Below are 21,995 nucleotides of genomic sequence, written 5' to 3'. Positions count from 1 at the left end.
GCTGATAGCAAACGTGATGCATCGTGTGATACGGAGCGTCACGCTGCGCACGGCTGCTGGGCACAGGAGCACGCCGTGTGGGCATCGACGCTGCTCACCAAGTCCTCAGACTTCTGGTCTAACCTCGCCTGCTCCTCCTCCAGCTCGAGTGTGGAGTCTGTAAATGAGAGGAGAAAGGAGCCGCGTGAGGGGTTTTTTAATACGTCGAGGTACTCAGTGCTAACTATGATCAACCCGAAAGGTTCACAGCTTTTCACATCAGCGTGCATGTGACGTGGTGTTACATAAACGGCATGGAAGTTCATCCCAAAATGAGTGCGTAGGTATAGCTCTCCACAAAAAGTCCTGAAAGCAAGAGTAGGCTCCTGCTTGTGTGATCAGTGTGTTTCACTATTGAATTGATGTAATTGTTACAAAACTAAGTTCACTTCTTTGATCATTTATATTTAGGTAGCATGAATTCTAGCTAAGATGCTTGCTAATAAGGCTTATTTGCTGGTGTGCTAAGATTTTGAGATATTACATCCTCATCTTTTATCCAGAGAGGGTGAAATGGGATGCCTGAGACTGAGCTTTTTCTCCTATACACACAAACTGAGCTTGTGTATCTGTATCCCATGGAGCCTTAAGGCGGGCTATGGCTCTGTATTTCACTGTGGTGATGAGGAGGAGTAGGGAGCAGCATAAGGGTAGGAATCCTAGAATCATAGAAACATTAAGATTGGAAAAGACCTCTAATATTATGAAATCCAACCATCAAACCATCCCCTCCACACCCACTAACCCATGTCCCTCAGTGCCACATCTACATGGTTTCTGAACACCTTCAGGGACAATGACTCCACCAACTCCCTGGGCAGCTTGTGCCAATGCATCACTACTCTTTCAGAGAATAATTTTTTCCTAGTATCCATTCTGAATCTCTGCTGATGCAGCTTAAGGCCTTTACCTCTCATCATCACTAGCTATATGGAAGAGGCTGATCCCCACTTCACCACAACCTCCTTTGAGAAGTTGTAGAGAACAGCAAGGTCTCCTTTGAGCCTGAGGAATTGCACTCTAACACACGCACTGTCACATGTTGCACAAGTACAGAGTTTGTGTACTCACCAGATGGTACACAGTGGAAACCAACAGAGACAGGAACAGTCCTGGTTGCTGAACAGCCTTCTGCACAGTGTAAAACTGGCTCAATGGAAAAGCATTTTGAGGCCTTTTTGTCAAATGCAACTGGCTTCTCAATTTTGACAAACTTCCTCTGCAGCTTGCAAGCTATAAAACATGAATTCTTTTAAATAAACTAGAGAATTTCTAAGAATAACTGTTTTGAATTAAATATGTAGTATTAACAACAATTAAGACCAGTGAACATATTGAGGGACACAAGATATATAAAACTACTCTCATTGAAGGGAAGGCTGTTTTCTGACAAACTCTGTGAGAGAATGGGGCATTTGGGATACAATCCCCAGCACAGGCACAGGTGAAGAAATCAGAAAAGATAGACACTTGTGAAAACCTTGCTCAGCTGACACTAAGCTTTACCCAAACTGTGACAGCACTGAAGTTTTGTTGTGGCTCCTACACATCCATACATCCACTTCTGCTCTGTGCCTGTCATCACAGCCTTGCCATGGCTGAGCATGCCTAGACCAGTGTCCTCAAGGGAGACTGATGGAAGGATATGTTCCAAAAACGCCACAGCTTGCCCCCAGAGTTGGTTCCCGTACAAAATGCAGCATACCCTACTGTGTCCAGTTACGCTCAGGCTGATGTTTTTGTACAGGAGCTAAATGGGAAGAACAGTCATTCACAGGCTGAAATTTTCAGATTAATTCCACCTTTAGCCTGAGTAGATTAAAATAATTATTTCCCACCTCAGGTTCCCTATGTGTTTTTAGCCAGAGCTAGAGATGTGTATATCTTTTAATGGGATTTAAAAGCTTGAAATAACATAGTGGAAATTAAAAAAAGAAAGAAGGAAACAAAAACCCCACAACTGTTATGGACAGACACCCTATCTTTTGTCAACAGTCAAACTACCTCGCCTTCATTTTAATTCATCAACTTAGGGAAATTTAGGTTTATAATTATATCTAGAACACACACATTTCAATAAGTTTGGTAATGTGGAAGAAGTTACACAAGAATGCAACAAATCCAGATTTTGCAGTGAACTGCCAAACTCAGGAAAAAAAAAAAAATTAACTTTCCATTCATTGCAAGAAGAGTAATGACAAAAATAATATGATAACATAAATTAGGTATGTAAATCTTACAGTTACTCATGTGACTATTTAATTAGTAAGCAGTAATGATGGAATCTAAATACCTCCAGTACATACGTCTTCTGAGATGACCCAGGACTGAGCAAAACTCACTGCATCTTTAGCTAAATATCCGCTGGGCATTTGATACTCCCTTTTCTTCTCAGCATCATATTTTCCACAAATACCACATGTTTTTCCAACCATCCAGAAAGCAACCTGAATCTTTGTGGAAATAAAGAAAAGACACTCTTAGATATTTTTCTTGTAAAAATAAATCCTTCAAAAATAATAATAATAAAAAAATACCTCAAGTTTATGTCCATCATAGTATAGTTTTTCTACACCATATTCAGGGGCTTTTAATGACAAGCCTTCCTTTTCACTGCTTATCAGCAGACCTGCAACAAATGAGCGAAATGAGAGGTTAGTATTTTAGGATCCAACCTTAACCACAGGTCAAATTCTTGGGGCCTTACTGCAGTCAGTGGGTAGGGCTGGGGGAGATCTGGTTGCCCATTCTGTGAGTCTCTGTGGACATCACAAAGGACCATAGCCTTGCACTACATTGTTTACAGATACACAGGATTGGCATCTGTTTCTTTGCCCATCTTTCCTATCACTCCAGTGAAAGTCAGGATGAAGTTATAATGAAATCATCTAATTGTTTCTCGTAATAGAATGATCTCTATCTTGAGAGGGGTTTGCAAGATCATGTAATTTTTCAAAAGAGCAGAAAAGATTAAACAAAATATAAAGGTGAGTCTCCTACCAGACTTAGATGTGTATGGAACATCTGTTGGGGTTTGAACACCATTAATCTTCAGCTGGATTAGTCCATTGGAAACATACATGTCAACCTCACTTTAAGTAAAGAAAATGAGTGTAAATAAATGCTTCTCACCGTTCAGTTCATAGTTTCTAATTCTGGTAGAACCAACACTGCAGGATGCTTGAATCACTCTGAGAATAATTACCTGCTACCTTTTGTGAGGAAAGTTAAGAGAACCCAGGAAAGTATTCCAGGGGACTGCTCACAAAAGCTCTTTCCCTGGTCTCGTCGAGTTCTGAGTGTCTGCTTGTGGCCATAGTTCAGGCAGTCAGACACCAGACTACATGTATCCTTGCTGCAAAACACTATAGTTCCTCTTATGTTCATATAAATTGGAGGTGCTTTGCATTTCAGAGGAAGAATGACCTCCTTACATCAATTAAAATCTCTTACAGATTGAATAGCCTGTGTATTGTAGTATATTCTTGAGAGCAGTGTTTGTTCTAATGAAGCCTGATGCACAGACACATCAAAAACACGTCAGTACACTTGTAAAAAAAAAAACCCAAAAACAGTCAGGAATAACGCAGTGACAAGAAATGTCTTTATCACAAAAAAATTTAGTTAATAAAGCAAGCGTCCTTCTGTTTTTTGGCAAAACAATGCAGGGAATACTAGTTTCTCTCTGTTTCTCTAATATTATGGCACATCTAGGCAGACTATTTTCAGATAATTTTAAACCATACAAATCAAAGTTTATATATGCACTTTGAAGATTATTCTCTGCGATGACTTTGGTATGCATAATCCCATACTACTTAGATTTTAGATTTAATCAGATTATATTTTTAAAAAAGAGCCCATGGCTGTTTCAAGATGAAACAAAGCTTGTCTTAAGTTAGTTTCAAATAGATTTGGAAAATTGTGTGTCCATTAAGAGAAAAAGTAAACACTAGGAGAACTACAGGCCAGTCAGTCTCATCTCTGTGTGTGTGGCAAGATTGCAGAACAGATCTTCCTGGAAACTATGATAAGGCATGTAGAAAACAGAGAGGCAATTGGGGACACCATTGCTTCATTAAGAGCAAATCACACCTGACAAATTTGGTGGCCTTCTATGACAGGGTTACAGTACTGGTGGATAAGGGAGGAACAACTGACATAATCTACCTGGAACTGTGCAAAGCCTTTGGCAGTGTTCCACACAACGTCCTTGTCTCTGAGTTGAAGGGACATGGATGTGATGGCTGTAGCACTTACTGGATAAGGAGCTGTCTAGGTGTTTGCCTTCAAGCAGTTGCAGGCAATAACTCAGTGTCCAGGTAGAGACCAGTGATGAGCCAGGTTCCCCAGGGGTGGGTACTGGGACTGGCACTATTTAACACTCACTTCTCAACATTACTGATGAGATGACTGCAGACATTAACTAGTCCTAGTTATTGGTTTAGCACAGGAGTTCAGACTAAATTATTACAGTAGTCTCTTGGATTTATAGTTTATGTTTCTACCTAATTACTAAGAAATAAGACAGTTAAATACTAACAAACTAATGAAGAGTTTCAGACAGTGTGTTTCAGAAACAAAGGACTTTTCAAAGGAAAAGCACAATCCTAATCCTCAGTGACATTCCTAGAAATCTTTCCACTGACGTCAGTAATTTTTCCATGAGTTTTATGCTAGTACTGATCTGCCCAAACAACCTGGTCTTCACATTTACAGCATCATCAGCTTGACATCAATCTGTCATTACATTTGCAGTTACTTACTGGCTGGCAAGCCTGACACTTATTGCTGTAAGGTCAGTAGATTCTTCAAGTCTTTTTATCATCACCAGGAACTTCAATTCTGGACTACAATCCTGAGCCAAGATGTGGTAGCAATTTGCAGGCATTGAATAATTAAACTCAACTCCATTGAAGGTTGTTATCACATTTTGGGAAACTGAACAACGAGCTGAAAAAAAACCACAAAAGTAAACATTTTGTATATTTAAGACAGTTATTCTATTTTAGATTGGTTTATTGTTTTTATTGTTTTACTGTTGAACATTTTCTGGTTTTACCTACTTCCATGTAAAAGAAAAATGATTCCTTCAGATTAACTTTTGAATTTGCAAATCAAAACGTAGTCAGTCCACAATCAGCACAGCGACCCATTCACAATTCAGTCACCAAGAGATAAATTCTGCTCAGAATGGGTGCAGCTCTCTGTATGTGGCCTTTTGGCCACTTTGGTAACTTTGCTGTAGTCAAAAGAACATCTTGACTGTTGTTGACAATTCACATATCACTAGCAGAAGAGTAAATTCAGTGACAATTGTTGTTGTTATGTATATTGAGACATAATCAGGAGTAGAAATGGTAAGAAAATGGGGAGAAGAAAAAACAACCAACAAAACACCATAGTAGATTTTTTCCTTTTTCACTGTAATTGTATTTTGGAAATTCTACTTGCTCCAATTAAAAACTATTTTACATCAATTTTAATTAACAGACCAATTTTGATGTAAGGCCTTTCAGTATAAAATTTAATCTATATATCTCTTTGAGGCATTAACAAAAAAAAAAAAATTTTTTTTCACATTTCATCTTCAAGAAGTGAAAGTAATGGGTGCATTTTTGAAGCTGGTTTAGCTGCTGTGTAACAGTGCTACTCAAGTGGAGCACACCAAAACAGAATCCACTTAAACATCTTTCTCATAAATTTTTAAATGCTTTTCCTCCTGGAACAATATATATCTGCTGTGAAGTTTAAATAGATGTACTATAGAGATGTACTGTTGCTGTTTGGCACAGAATTGAACATTTACTCTTGCCAACGCAAGTTTATTTTTCTTCACATCTTTGCAGCCTCATAGATTTTCATTTCAGACAGAATTACTTCCAAGTGAAGTCCAGCTGAATGTTGAAGATCTAAATACTTGTGCAGATAGCTAATTGCTGACCTTTGAGGTTTTCAATGATTGAAAAGGCTGCTTGGTAAAAGACGTTCCAGTCAGAGGATGGAAATGGTGAGGTTGGTGTATCTGAGCTTGAAGGGAGTGGCAGGGGAAGCCTGATGGCTCTGTTGTAAACTGTGAGCTGAAAATCAGTCAGAAAACAAACATGAATGAATGCAAATGTCATATGCAATGTGGAGATGAAATAGAATTTTCTTATAGCATTCAAACCTGTACTTACTGAAATCTAAATTAGAACCTAGATTTAGGTCAGAGCTTAAAATAAATCAAGTCCTCTCTCTACAGCACAAAATATTTTTGTAGCTTGACACATCTGCTATCAATAGAATAGCAGTGTTATAAATTAAGTTATCAATTCACGAGTTTTTCATGAGTTGTTTATCATGCTCACAGTCCAAATGGTTTGCTTATCTGAGATGAACACCTTTTTCTTGCCTATATGTTGAGGGCTACTGTTGGGCTGTCAAGGTTCTCTACAGCCTGCTTTCATTATCTCTCTGAAGGCACAGCAAAACCTGCCTTCCTCCTGAAGAGTTTTGGAGGAGTAGACTGCTTAGTCAGTAATTGCTAAGGTGTTATCAATATGATTAAGGTATTATAGCCCCTTTCTTATTTCATGTGTTTACACACTACTTGAGAGAAAGAGAAACTTTTTAAGACACTTTCATAATGGAATCATCTATGTGAACACAATGCCTTCTTGATGGGGAAGCTTCTTTATGGATCAATAAGTGATTTTTTTTTTTAGATGGTGAGTTAAAAAAGCTATTAACCCTCAATTCCATAAGTATTTAGTGCTTCTGGACAAAAGATGTTGGAAATAGTTACCTCAGGTAGCTTTAGGACCACGTCGCAGGTTCTTGGAGACGTCAGAGCCATCACCATGGCTGCCTGGTGAGAAGGACCACGCTGCTGCTTTTGGGAGTAGCCCAGCATATATGCAGCTCCTGGAAAATATGTGTACAACCTGGAAAAGAAAGGAAGTAAGTGATTGAAACCATCCATCCTTGAAAAGATTCTTTATCATTCATTCAGACTAAAACAGCCCCTATAGCGATATGTACTCTCTGTTAGATATACATCACGTAGCAGGATTTCTAACACATGGTGTTTTGTAAGGGAAGGGGGATGGGAAGATTTTAACAGTGTTAAGGGGTGAAACAGCCTTCAAGAGACTGAACAGCAGCATGATATGAGAAGAAAAGTACAGCTAACTGGTTTTAAAGACTTACACAGTTAAAAAGTGAACTCCAGTTAAATAAAAACTAAATGACAGAAGTCCTAAAAAACAGATGACTGGTTATTAATATTTTGGTCCTGCAATGGTCATTTTTAGCAGGGATTGTCAATCTTAGCACTAAGATTGTCAAATGAGATGACAGAGGGATCTCTATACTCAGACAGTATAGGCTTGGGATTCAAATAGAGAAATACAGGAAACATTGCTAAAAAAGAAAAAAAGAAAAAGAAAAAGAATTGTAGTCTCAGGGCAGAACGAAGCTGAATTCTGTGGCTATGCTCCAGCATAGTCAGTTGGATGCTTTTTCCTCCTTTATAGTAATGGCAGGTAAAGCACATCAAGGTAATACAATCTAAGAAAAAGTTATCCTCTTCAGAAGACATTTGATAACTAAATCACTTGTACCCCTTTGACATGTTTTGCCTGCATAACCACATTATTATATATACCTGTATTTTGGCATCACTGTTAAAAAGATGGGGGTTTATATGGGTCTCTGCATTACTGTGGGTAAAATGCAATGTGGGTAAGTATAATGGATGAATGAATACAACAGATAATGAATATAATATATCGACATATACGGATAGATGCACATATAAACTAAGTACAGCAGTTTTCTTGTACTAAATGTCATGCATCACTTGCTAGTTAGTGTGCAATAGGCCATATGCAAAATATTGACATCACTTTCAGAAACTAGGAAGTAAATTTCCTATGTTAGGAAATGAGTCTCTTAAGGCACACTGTACAGTCTGTAAGAGAAAAGCTCCTCTAGAGAACCAAATATAGGCTTCTGCTCAGAGCCTACATTGATTATGAAGCATCAGGAGACCAAGTTCCTAATTCAGCATTTTAAAATAAAAGCCTACAGGAAATCATGTTAATCCCATCATCCTCTTTGTTTCAGTTGGTTATCTTGCAAACAAAAAAGCACTAAGTTTTGATGAAATGAGTGCACAGAAAAAAAACAGACTTGTCATCTGATATTATAAACTTATATTTGATTAAGGGAATGATTAAGGGAAATTTTTCCAGCTCAGATTTGCAGAATTGATTCTATAATTATCTGAACATTGACATAGTTCAATTTTTCAAAAAGCAGAGTAAAAACTCACCATCTGGCAGTTTTTCGGACACTTGAAGGCACTTTTGACCACTCTAGCTTCACCTGTATAGCCGGATGTGCAGCAAATTGTCCTGTTGCAATCTGAGTAGCAACCTTATAGTCCTGGCAATCTTTACCCCATTTAAGGGTACCCTAGTAGAGGAGAATACATATTTTGTGTACAAAGCACATTAAGATTGTTAAATTTCATTTACATTTGAGCAGATCACATTTAAAACCTACCGATGCTTTATGGGAATTTACTACTGATGCATCAGCACAGAGTTTCCACCTATTTGATTCTGTTATGCTTGATACAAACACCTGCACCCTCAGTCTGGAGGCCTGTCTGTCAGTGTACAGCACAAGCTGGTATCCTGTCGGCTGCTCATTTCTTTTGATGGCACGAAGAACTGCAGCCAGTATTGGTGGCCTGCTGTCTCCCAGGAACACAGGCTTAAGTCAGTAGAGAAGAAAGACCAAAGACGTAAACAAAGCACTGAAATTACTATATTCAAATCACAAACAAAAAAGCATTTGTAAAGTTTCATACAAAAAGTCTTTTCGTATAAACTACACGACAGCATCATAGACCACCATGCAAACAATACAGTTAGTGTATAGTTTTGCTCTTTCAGAGAGCTCTTACAACCTACAAAAGTAAAACAGTATAACATTGTGAATCTTTTGGTAGCATAATTTCAGTATAACAAAAAGGAAGCATGAAGTGGGACCCTGTTGTATAAAGAACCAACACTGCCCAGCTCAGCATTGCTGATGATTAGTTTCGCTAATCATCTTTCTGATAAAAATTGTTTAGACCCCTGCTTAAAACTGAGATAGTTGTTGATGGAAGGATCCGAGGAGGTCATGCTGTCCAGAGCGGGCTACTTGCACATGTAGCAGCCTGTGACTCCTTCAAATTCAGAGCCCTTTGCTTGGCAGCAGCCGCCCTGGATGTTCCTGTACTACCAGACCTGAGGGACAGAGATGCCCACCTGGCCAAGGAGAGAAGCAGTGGGACAAGCAATGAAGTCTACGGAAAGATTAGTCCAGATGGTGCTGGCAAGGGCTTAGAGTCAGCATACTTTTTCCTATTCAATTATCATAAACATACATTAATTACTTCTTGTATATGAGGACTCTCACCTGAGACACAGGTACAGAGATGCCTTCATCGCTAGATGATGAAGAAGAGGAGCTGATGCTGCTGTTCTGAACTTTCCTTGGTGGGTCCTGCAACAACAGAAAATCACTCTGAAGTTAGCTGTCTACCACTGCAAGTTATTGTAGAACTTATTTCTGACGATTTTATTCTCACTAACCTAAGTTCCAGTAAAGCTAATGAGAGCAGTTATAGGCCTTGCCCATAGCATAAGCAGAAAATATACCTGTTCATCTGCTGGCTTGAACCAAAACTGGTAAATTGGTAGATCTGCCTGTGAAGATGAGTAAAGTGTAATAAGATTCAAGAGAAGAAAAATAACTTTTGATAAATGCATTAAAAAATCAGTATTGAATATGGAGAAAAAGCAAAACGATGCAAATTTTAAAGCATTTTAAACTAAAATCTTCTGGAATGTGAAATTCTGAACTGGAATGCTTCAGAGAACTGAAAACAGGAAAGAGTTCTACTAGGTTACCTCGTCCATGCTGCAGCAAATTGTTTTTCACTGATCCATCCTCTATTGGCACAATTTCCTGATTTCTGGTACAAAGACATTCACTACAGAAATATCAAAAATCCAGTCTGAGTGAATTACCTGTTGGTTGAAATATTCACTGTTGACACTGCAGAGCTTGTCTCCAGAGCTGTCCTCTCTACTGCTGCTGCAGGCCTTACTGCTACCAGAACCAGTGCTGCTGCTGCTGCCAGAGCCATGCTTCTTCCCAAATTGCCACACCTCATCTTTCTCATGTTTATTTCCAGGCTCCTTACGCTCAGCAGAGGAATCAGTAGAAGATGAACTGGAGAGTGGGGATGCACTGGGCTCTTCCCAGAGGTCTGTAACTGCAGCCTTTACTTTATCGTGAATCCACTTCTTATGACGACGTGTTTTATTTGCAACCTCCAAAAACAGTTCAAAGAGTTATGAACAGCTTACATGCAGCTTGCTCTGTAACATTTCTCTGGCTGTCAAACTGCTCTCCACAGCCTTTCAAGGAAATACAACCTCTTTGCCCCATATGCTGCAGACATTGTACCTTGCCATCATTTGAGGGAAATTATTCCTACCTTCCATACTCAAAGTCTCCTACCTTGAACACATTCTCAATGCCTAGAATCTTCTTCAGTTTAGCTTTAATATTCTCATACAGAGATGGCTCCTTCTCTTCTTTAGGTCCTGAACTTGTTGCATCAATTATTTTGGAAGCTGCTTTGGCTCCTGCTTGTATCTCTAGCTGTATTTTTTCAATATCAGCATCTGTATGAACTAAAGTCAAGATACTCATGTTCCAGCATTGTGCTATTTGAGTATCATTCACAGAGATTGACAGAAAAGCTTGTTTTTGTTACTGTACCTGGCAGCAAAACTATTTTGGCTTCAAGTTCTCCAACTAATTTGTTCAGACAGGTATTTCTTAAGAAAGCAGAATTCCGTGACTTTAGGCTGAGACAAGCAGAACATCCCAAACTGGCTAATTTTGTACAGAAGACGCGTGCATAAGACCTCTGTCCTTCACCATGATGATGTTCATCTTCTGAACCTTGCAAGTGTCCTCTGGATATCACACTGCGAATATTTCTTTGCTGCATTAAATAAAAACACAGTAAAATATTTTACAGCTCTCAAGATCTTTTCTATATTCTTACTAATGATGAAAATGATAACAGTCATGTCTGAGAAAGGAAACATTGCTCAAAATTGTACACCCAAGCATTGGAAGAAGTGAGGTTTCTTCCAAAACCACATAATCACAAAATTATAGAATCGTGGATGTTGGAAGAGACCTCCAGAGATCATCGAGTCCAACCCCAAATGTGCTGTGGTCAGGTCACCTAGCCAGCCTTTCCCAGGCAGTGCTAATCAAACTGACTCCCAAATGAGAACCTCCAGGACTTGCTGGAGAGATAACAGTCTTCCCGCAGCAGTTCAACATATCCATCCCTTGCCAGCCATAGGCCTGAGAAGCTGAAGAGCACTGCAGAGAATGGGCTTCTGCACTTCCCTGCAGGGATTCTCTTGGGATTTGGGAAGCTGTCTGTTCTCTACCTGCCTGCAGTACAGGCCTTGTTACCTCCCAGCTTCTGGCTCTTGAAAAGATTTCTGATGACTGGAAATGCTGATTGGAGACAGTTGGCATTTCTCCGTTGGGGAGAATAGGGGACTTCTTCTCAGAATCTACTTCTTCCATGTTTCTTGAAATAGCATAAGCTTCACTCCTGTGGAGGTGATAAAAAGAAAGCAAATAACATCTTCTAATTTTGCTTACCACCACCATCTTTAATACTGGAGAGAGATAAGCAATGAAAAAGAGAATACTATGCTTCATATGGATGCCAAAGTACAGCTGAGTCTGAAAAGGAGTTGTGCATTCATAATTTATGAAGGAGAGCTCACAATCGGTTAACACAACAAGCAATGTGTGGCCAACTCTTCTGTACCTTACAGCTGCAAGCTCAACTTCCTGATGGCAGGGAAGGGTTTCAATCTTCACATTCTTCTCTTTCATATTTATCCTGGCATCAAATTTCATTGTAGTGTTGGCACTGAACTCTGCATGAAGTTCAAGACCACTCTGAAGGTACTGTGTATTAGTACCCATCATTGCAATCATATGAAAATATACTCTGAAAGTGTGAAACAAAAACATGCATAATTACAAATTAATATATGCATTTTTATCTTTGAAATGCAGAATTGAATTTTCATAGTGTTCTGTTTATTGCAAGAACTACTGCTGACAGATTAAAAAGATGTAACAGGATAAAAAAGCTGAAGTGCCACTGGAGAGTAAAAGGTTTTATCTGATGAACAAAGTGAACATGGATCCTCTCACTGCTTTATCACTGATGCACTGCTTGAGGACAAGTTAACATCAGAATCTTCCTCTAGCTTCCAATTTTGTCTAATTGCTTATTATTATAACCATTCTTATTATCATTATTACTATTATCACTGTTAGTACAGTTGCTGTTGCTTTTCTCTATCTAGAAGTGTTTTCCTTTTCTCCCTAAAATCGCCCCAACTTGCAGCTTCTGGTGATGAAGAAAAGAAATTATACATAAGCAAATATGTCTTTACAACTTAGTAGCTTTAGACACTGAACAGGTACAAGTGTGAGCATTTTCAGCAATGGCAGAACGTCACCACATTCCTTTTTGACGCTGTGCACTTTGCTAGGCTTGCAGGGTCACAAAGCATCACATGATTGTGTTGCTTGCTTACAGGTTCACTGCTCAGGACTAGTACAGCCATCCCAAATTTGGGACAAACAACATCCTTAATCAACACACTTACTTCAAACAAAGTAAATATAAATGAATGTGTGTATATACATATGAAAATATATGTCATTCATACTTTGGCTTCACATCAGCATGAATATCCATGTTGGTTTCCAACAACTGTGAAGGTCTGAAGTTGTCCAGTAATGGTGGTGACATCTGCATATCAACTGTAAAAGACAGAGTGAAATTACATGAGCAGAGAAAAAAAAAAAAAAGCTGGAAGTGCAATTTTTCAGTTAACACAGTACTTAATACACAAGCTGTGCTTCTACATTTTTAAATACTTCCCATGGTTATTTGAAGATCATTACTCTTGAAACAGAATTATAGAAATATGTCCTAAGTGCAGCATGATAATTATTTCCCAGCCCCTTTGGATGTTCCTGGACACTAGTATTTCCACATTACAAGAGCGTTTCTCAAGATTACAGAGGGAATTAATGCCAGCAAAGAGATGGAACAGCAGCTGCTGGGAAGGAATGGCTGTTAGGTGCCCCACGCTCACCGGTGGCCGCAGCCTGAGCCAGCGCGGCACCGCATATGCTGAGCTCCAGCGGCAGGCCCAGCACCGTGGGGACAGCGTGCCGCAGCTCGGCCACCACTGCTGGCAGTGCCCATCGGCCTGAAACACCTCGCTGGGCCTCCTCCACTGCTCTTTTCACTGCTGGCTGCCAGCTTGATGATCCAGTTAGACTCTGAAGACAGAGAAATGGGTTAAATGAGCAGGCGTGGTGAGTCAGGGAAGGGAAATTATTCAGCAACACAGACAGAAAAGGCTACAGCCTTGCCACTACCTTCATGGCTTGCTGAATGATGCTGCTGTCAATGTCAATGAAGGCAATCTCCTGGCCCAACACTTTGATGTAAGCAGACAGCAGAGGATCTTCGGGAGGCAATTCTTTCCACCCCAGAAGCTGCAGTGTTAAGGAGAGGTGAAGGAGAAAGGGAAGAAACAGTTTCTTAACATACATCATTGTATTAACAAAGAGTAGATCACATCTGAAGCATACTGACTATGGTTCCTTAGCCAAAAAAATGGTAGACATCTTACAGGCGTGAACTGATGTGGCCTTTCTCATGTTGCTTAACTGACTTCAGTGGGTGTTTCCGTACATAAAAGTGTGGTAAGTGAGGTAATTTTTGCTACTTAAGTACTGGGTGACACCCAAGGGCTCATAAACAAAAGTCTTATTCACTAATCATTTTAAGAGAGAAGAGCAACCACTTACTGTGTTTTAACATACACATCAAACCACATGAATTTTGCCTAACGTCATTGTCATCATCTTTTGCACTGTACATTAAGGGCAGCTTTGCATGGTGTGCTGACACACATTGAGTGAAAAGATGGCATCTGTGCTCAGTGTAAGTACAGTCTAACTAAATGCATCTCTCTGTGACCAAACAGGATGGCTGACTGAAACATCAAAGGGGTGGCTAGGATGGTAGCTGATGCAACCGTGGTTCTGGTGGGAACTGTCTATTCAAACAAATCAGGGGGGTGGATAAAGGCATACCGTTTTACCAAGTTCCTTCAGGGTCTTGTATGTATCATATTCAGCAAAGGGAATATTCTGTTTCCTGATGATATTGGTTAGGCTTTGTGACCGGAGAGCTATCTGTAGGAAACAGCATGGAGCATCACAGCTCAAGTCCCAGAAAACTCAGAAATACCTTTGTACCTGGCATTACACTCACCAAGGCAACTCTAAATGCATACTACATGAAGCCACAGCACTTATAAGGTTATGCTTACTTGGCAGGTGACTGCTGGCTATGACTTCAGATGCTGAGGGCGTGCTGAGCTAGCTTTGAATTAGTCAGCAGGGATAATTTTAGGGCAGCTCAAAGATCAGCACAGGCTATAAAACTTACCCAAGAAGGCGAGTTAATGCCTGCATGCTGTTACATAGAGATTTGTGCTGCTGGGGCTGCACTGCTGCCCGAAATTTAATTTCAGCTGCTCATTCCCTGTACTTACATAAAACATCCCAGATGTCATATGATTTTAGGTAGGCAGACAAATACTCTGCTACATAAGCTTTCCTTTGCTCTTGTAGATTTTCATGCCTATACTGAAAGTATTCAGACCACTTGTCAAGAAGCCCAGATACAAGTAAAATTATAATCATTATGTAAACTTTCCCTTCCACATCAATCTTCACAGACAGTCAAACAATGCATGCATTAACAAATAATGATGTCTGCAGCTGGGTTGTAGCTTGTTTTAATGAAATACTTACTTCTACAATATCTGTTGCAGTATTTGCGTAATATCCTCTTACTTTTGTTATTATATCAGATGGAAACATAGAGTTGGGACTGTTCATTAGATAAACTCTCCAAATTGCACCAGCCTTATACACATCTATAACAAACAAAAAGCAGAAAAGATTTTTTTAGGGTCTCCAAGGTGTCCGGTGAATTTAAGCTACCTTAGGTGCGTGCTGTACTAGACAGCAAATGACTCAGCCAGGATTCAGCCCCACAGGTCCTCAAGCTTGTAACTTCAAAAAGGGATCTTTGTTTGAGGGCAGAGTCAAAAAAATCACAGTGATCAAAGCAGGAGGTCTAAATCCATGCACAGATACTTATTTCCCCATCAGATACCCAAAGAGTAGTAGAACACCTTCAGAAGATTTTGCATTTTAGGAGGCTCTGGTGCTTTCTTCTGTTTGAAGGGTGTGCTAAGCCCACAGCCCACAGCAGGATTTTGGGTGGAAATTATGACACACAGTAGAAGCATTGAGCTATGTAAGCCTAAGTGGTGAACAGGGCATCTGATACTCACAGGAATAACCACCAGCATGAATGACCTTGCTGTAACGATAGCTCAACCTGTCAAGTCTGGGGCTCAGAAGTTTAATGGCAATGTTGCAAGCAGCAGATCTGAGTAATAAAGAGTTAAAATCGTATGAAGATAGTCAACTGTGACCAAATTCTTAGAAAACTGAGAAAAATTTATATCACCATTTGCAACTAAAAATTGTACTTCATCTGCTTACAGATTGTAGAGCTGTGGGATCCCACCTACTGCCAACGCCTTCATGTGAGAATATGTGAAACTGGCCACTTGTAAGCTGGTCTCCGTCAGCAGTGAGCTGGCCATGGCTGCCACAACAGGAAGAGAAGGCTTTGTTTCAAAGAGGACAATGCAAGCCGTCATGCGCACATTAGGAGCAAGTGTGCTGTCCATAAAAATTTGGAGAGTGATCTCCCTTACCTAGAGGAGGAAGATACAACCTGTGAATTGCTCATGCAATTCAATGCATGCAATGCTCATGATTGCTCAGGAAGAGGTGTTTTCTAAACTGTTCATGTCTGATCTGCAGTGAATGGTGAACAAAACCCAAAACATTGAGCATGGAGCCTGTCACTGAAAATAAAGATATTGCTGGGTGCATAATAAACAGAGCTGGAAGAAAGAGCTGTTAGCAACAGTGTTATGGTGGCTGAAGCAACTACCTTCCCAGGATGTCAACGAGGATGGGATAATATTAGTGATTTGCAACATGGGAAAGAGGAAAACCTGTTACTATAAAATCTGCCCAGAGTTCCTAACATCATCCGATGGCTTTATTATCCCTTCATCACTAAGGCAGCCTAAATCACACCCTCAAGGATAATCACATAAATAATAATTTCAGTTACTTTTGCAGGGTCTTTTCTGGCTATTTTCCTCAAGGCCAGCACGGCATCAGCATGAATTCTGCTCGGTAATTCTGCAGCAGCAAGTGAAAATGTTGGCAAAAATTTCTGGATGCGTTTGATGCTGGCTGGCTCTCCTGCATTGCCTATAGCTTTCAGGGCCAAGGCTATGTCTTCAACATGGCTTCTGCTGGAAGCTTCAGCAGCAAGGTCATGGAGTGGCTGAAATCAGAGCAGACTTTTGTTAATTTCATCAGGCAGCAATCCTGCAATACGGCATAAAAATATACACTGCCATAGCAAACAAAATGACCTCTGGTGCAAAACCCTCAGTAAAGCCATTCAGATTTTTCTCCCAGAAGGACTCACTGCTAAGAGTGAGGCACGTAAACACCTCGTTGCCAAACTTTCAGCATTGTGAGAGACAAATTAGAGGCATTCTAGAAATTTCTTCACCCCTAATGAAATAATGAGTTGAGAGTCACCTACCTGAAGAAGTTCATTAGGACAAAATGAAGGCTGAGCACAGTATTTATTTACCAAGCTACCATATCCCAGGTAAACAAGTACTCGCAGCATTGGTGTTTTCTGAATTTGGGGACAGGTTAGAAAAGTCTGCAGAAGAAAGAAGTAATAGTCGTTAATATTTTGATTTATTAGAGCTGGTATGCAGTGAAACATTTATATCTGAAAAGTAAATAAATAAAATTACTTTGGATTTTTCATAAATATTTTCAGAATTTGAATCAAATGCTAGTGATTCAGCTATGATTGAAGTGTAGCTGCTCTAGCTCTGATTCATGCACTTTTGGTGTTGGTTACTTTGTGTCAATTTCTTCAGTCCGCCTGATTTTTTAAACTACACTTTGGCAAAATGAAATCAAAAGCAATTTCACAGTGAAAGTTTTAAAAAATACTCCTTAGAATTTTTTTGCAACAAATGTTTGGAAACATTTTCTAAATTATTTTCCATTTTTGTTAAAAGCCTGCATTTTACAAAATAAGAATAAAACACATTGCGTTGTTTGCTTGTAGCTGTGTGAATTCACCTCCAAAATGAGTGGCAGGGTAGCAGGCAGGAGGATAATTTGTACTCACTGAGGCAACTTCTAGGGTTTTCTTACTGGGCATGACAGAATGGAAGGCGAGAGGGAGAGCCACAGCTGCTTCCCAGATGTTAAGATTCTTATCATGAATTTTTTGTTTGAGGAACTGGAACGTGTCGGTAGCTCCAGCGGCACACACAGCGCTCATGAACCAGTGCCTGCCAGGGAGGGGAGGACTCATTACTGAATTGCTCAGCATTTCTCTGGATAGGAATCCCACCTGACAGCAGTGCAGCTACCTGTACGGCGGTTCACTGGCAAACTGCACCCACACAGACTCGATTTCATCCAGGGTCACTACACGAAGCAACTGGACCATTTGTAAGAACTTAACTGAAGCTTCTGTAGTGCCTCCTTCTTCATTATTCTGAACTAATTGTTGCAGTGTTTCTGTTAACTGCAATGAAAAAACAGAAAGTTGAAAGGTGCCATGCCTCAAGTAATTTTCAGAGCTGTTAACATGTCAAATGACCAGTAAACGTCATAAATAATGAAAAAAGTGTGAAAAATAAGCCTCTACTACCTGCACATCTGCATTTTTGATTCTTATTAGAGGAACTGGCATCTGGAGCAGCCCTTCTGGGAAATGATAACGAAGACTCCCCTGGTTTTGCAGTTGAGCATCTGGTGCCTTTATGGGAATGCTTTTAATGTCAACCAGAACCAGTTTTTGTCTTGAAGAGAAAGACAGAAATGCCTCAGTGGCAGTGTGTCACATCACATGAAAGCTGGGCATGTACAGCCAGGGCCATAGGATGAGGATGCCCAGCACTTGAACCGCAGTGCCACAGTGCAGAGCAATCTAGGGTTTGTGCATTGCTCTGCATTGTCTGGAAATGACACCAGACAGACGAGAGCTTTCACTACTGCTTGCCATACTGCTGACATTCACTGCACTCACCTGGCTTCCACCGCTGCTGTCCCATCAGGCTCATTGAAGGGGGAGATCTGGTACATCTGCTCAGACATGGCAGACATCATCAAGGCTCCGCTGTCAGAGTACTTCATCTTGTAAGTGAACAGCACTGTGCCCTTCATGTTTCTGACTTTCTAAAGGTTCAGAAAGACACAAATATGAAGTGAAAATCATTATCTGGTTACAGACAAGCCAAATTCCTTCCAGCACCAGCAGAGAGCTTGGCCAGGCATGCAGCCTACCATGGGGCAGGTGGGGCAGGGCCGGATGTAGGCCATGCCTGTGCTCTGCACCACGCTGTCCTGGCAGTCCGTCAGGTCCTTGCTCTTGGAAATGGTGGCACGGTTATTCTTGCTGTCATCCTGGATAACGTATCTGGTCTGGCAGATGCCTTCGATCCCGGACTGTGAGCGTTCATAAAACACGACAAAATTTCACTGGAAATTTCACTTTCATTACAGCAGCATATAGGTCAATGAAAATTACCTGGCAAGGGTTACGTATGGGCAAGCTACTATGTAACAATAAAGGAGCATAAATGTGAAATCAGAATGGGAAAGAAACAAACCTCTTGTAGTTCATACACATTTTGTGACTTTTTGACCGTTATCTGCATCATGTTCAGAATCCCTCTCACGAGGTTAGTGCAGAGGATGGGACAGTTCTCAGGAGCGTAAATACTTCCCACTTTTCCCTCGGTGTATTCAAACTTAAAGGCTTGGCTGAAACATGCAGCTATGGTCCCTGTGAGCTTCGGAGACAGAGTGAAGGCGTCTCCGGGCCAGAAGCCATGGTATTCCTCCAGCTTTGGTGATCGGATCTGTGAACAGAATCAGGAAAACATTCATCTTGTTCACCATCAGCTTGAAACAGTGCGATAACAGTGCAATTGGACACTCCTAGTCCATGGCCAGGCACTTCTCCAGCACTCAGGAGATGTTTTTTCTGCTCAGACTCTTGCACTATGCCTAGGACACCACCTTAAAAATAAAATTTCCCTAAAGGATTTCTGCCAGAAAAATAAGGTAATGCAAGCAGTGTCTATAAGTTCAGCAAGCACAGTGAAGCTTACTGGGTAGTGAAAGCCTGGCTGCCAGGGGTCTGTATGGAAAGGGCATCTCCTATTTTCCCCAGTTCCTCAGCGTGTCCTCCTTTCAGTCCTGCAAGTCAGCAGGCCATCCCTCAAGCTGCCACCTAGACTGTTTTGGTGCTGCCTCTTGGTTGAGCACGTCCCAGAGCAGCAAAGCTGCGGCAGGGCTGCTGGGGAAGCAGAAGCAAGCAGGGAAGCAGGGGCTGGCAGCTGCTTTGCAAGTGGCTGCCATCACTCGGAGTGTATCGGGCCGTACAGCTTGCTTGCAAGTCCTGGACTGCTCCCTAGTGGGAAGCGTGTGCCTGCATGCACACACGTACACAGTCACACACGCAGACATGCCTCCTGCCCTCCTGCACTGAGGCGCATGTTTCTGCACAGAGAGAAATGGTGTGGTTTTAGGGCTCTATTTTGGGCTTTTTTAATCAGAGCTACAGCGGTGGCTTGCCTCTTAAAGTAAATCCTATTCAAGACTTTTTTTTCTGTAATTGCTGAGGTTATACCAAATTTAGTGAGGCTACAAAAAAAATCCTGCTATTTTTAAAGTGTGTCATATCTGAAAGTAGATATTCCCTCTCACTGTTTCAGTAATAGATGCATAGAGTTACAGGTTCAGTAAACTCTAGGACAAATGCAAAGCGCCCTCTTAGAGCTCTCTCCACATAGTCATCCCTTCTCTATTGTCTTTTGTTCTGTGACATTTTCTTAAGATGTTTGTTTTAATCTTTCCTATGTGTAACAGCACTTCCAGATCTGATATCATTATGCCAAGTGAGAGCATTACAATTCTTTACATTTGAATTAAAGTCTATCTGAAGAATGTCAAAAGGAATATAATGGAGACAGACGTGAATTTCATTTGTAATGAATGAATTTTAGCATTGAGTTTTTCTCACGTTTTGGACCAGGCTGAAAAACACAAATTCGTCATACCTGAATTTTCTTAATTTTTACACTCAAGTATATTGTTGCCTTTACTAAAACTATCTTAAGGGCACTGCCTTAAAGCAGCAGCCTGCCATGTCTTTCCATGGAGCTGAATCCAAGCACGATTTGTAAGGGGGCTCAGGCACTGGAGCAACTCTGCCTCCCTCCAGAGATCTGCAGGGTGAGAGTGCTGCCTGTGCAAAGCCACTCAGTCTGACACCGGGACTGTGGGGTCGTCTCAGCACCTGGAAGGACCCTAAGGTTTTGTGCAAGGTTTGTATTCCTGTCTTGTTTATTTTTCCAGCAGGAACTATATCCCAAGCTGTGTGGTGCAGGAGGAGGGATGGGTTCACATACCCTTGGGAAGTTACCTGCAGAAGGTGGTCGCTGTGAGACACACGGCTGATCTCCAGCCTGCAGATCAGCTTCAGCCCCGCTGCTGCCAACCCCTTGCCTGGCAGCCCATGCAGGATGAGGCCCTCATAGTCATACAGGTAGGTCTTGCCAGTACGAAAACCAGGCTCTATTGAAAAATAAATGATAGAAATGCCTTCTTTACTATGTCTGCTGTGCTATCAGCCTCATGAACCGTCCCAGCATTGGAAGGGGTGGGAAGGAAGTACATACCACTGGCAGATATGGGGAGTGCACTTACCAAGGTCATACTTCTGAGCCCCTGCATGGGAGGAAAGAGAAGAGTGCGTGAAGAAACCCGAACTCTGTGGGCACTTTACCATTTATTGTTCATTTACTCAGCGAGCTGATGGCAGTCGGACAGCCAGCATTGGGCTTCTGGAGCACACCCCTGGGACTCCAAGCCCGCTCCAGCCCTGCTTGCTACATGCTGCTGTGCTCAAGCACAGAAATCCAACAGCTGACAGTCAAAGTCAGAAAAAAGCTTCAGCAGATTATACTGGGAATGTCCCTGAAAGGCTCTGAGGAGGTGCCTGTGGAGCACAGCAGCTGTTGCGGCTCTGTGGTACCAGTAAAGTTCAGACTTACCCACAAGGGCGAACACCAGGGCCAGGATGAGTCCCCTCATGCTAAAAGTGACTGAACACTACAAGGGAAATGTGCACCTTTTATAGAAGAATTATTAACAAGTCCAGGGAATTCTGTTGAGTTATCAGTTTCTTATCGACCACTCCAACCCGGTTGGTGATAGGGCTGGGGACTCCTGACCAAAGTCATTGCTGTGCCAAAATCATCACAGGCAATCTTCTCACCTCACCATCTAAATGCTCAGAAAGCACCTTTTGGAAAAGATGGTTAAAAGTATTAAAATATCACTAAAGCCAAAATATTTATTGTGTAAGGAAAATTACTATCATTACTCATTGGAAGCATTTGGTGCTATTGCAGCCTGCGCTAACTTTGCCCAGGTTATCCTGACCGGACCAAAAGGAACAAACCTTATCTAACCGATAGTGCTTCACAAGGATTATGCAAAGCCTGGGCAGCACTCCTGTGACACTGCACTGATGCCCTTTGGCTGCTGCACACACTGTC

General features: G+C 41.1%; 1 protein-coding gene across 1 annotated transcript; it reads right to left on the bottom strand.

The window, feature by feature from the left end:
* Window positions 1-38: 38 nt before the first annotated feature.
* Window positions 39-21,560, bottom strand: LOC122160694 (vitellogenin-2-like). Its single transcript, XM_042819500.1, has 35 exons — window positions 21,489-21,560; window positions 21,142-21,162; window positions 20,858-21,009; window positions 19,038-19,289; window positions 18,712-18,873; window positions 18,455-18,603; window positions 18,077-18,227; window positions 17,793-17,950; window positions 17,546-17,711; window positions 16,937-17,062; window positions 16,451-16,669; window positions 15,805-16,022; window positions 15,591-15,688; window positions 15,043-15,167; window positions 14,317-14,418; window positions 13,594-13,713; window positions 13,305-13,494; window positions 12,873-12,966; window positions 11,954-12,139; window positions 11,587-11,731; window positions 10,870-11,098; window positions 10,606-10,781; window positions 10,110-10,415; window positions 9,738-9,785; window positions 9,496-9,582; window positions 8,590-8,802; window positions 8,357-8,499; window positions 6,827-6,965; window positions 5,984-6,119; window positions 4,806-4,992; window positions 3,040-3,131; window positions 2,577-2,668; window positions 2,333-2,492; window positions 1,111-1,272; window positions 39-157 (listed from the first exon to the last, which is right to left on the bottom strand). Exons 1-35 carry the CDS (start codon window positions 21,526-21,528, stop codon window positions 39-41), a joined length of 5,163 nt encoding a protein of 1,720 aa, XP_042675434.1. The 5' UTR covers window positions 21,529-21,560.
* Window positions 21,561-21,995: the final 435 nt, after the last annotated feature.

This window comes from Centrocercus urophasianus, unplaced genomic scaffold (genome assembly GCF_019232065.1).
Source record: "Centrocercus urophasianus isolate 14NV4802_14NV808 unplaced genomic scaffold, USGS_Curo_1.0 seq_18, whole genome shotgun sequence".
Taxonomy (NCBI): domain Eukaryota; kingdom Metazoa; phylum Chordata; class Aves; order Galliformes; family Phasianidae; genus Centrocercus; species Centrocercus urophasianus.
The sequence above is the reverse complement of the archived record's forward strand: the minus strand, read 5'-3'. Positions and strand labels throughout refer to the sequence as shown.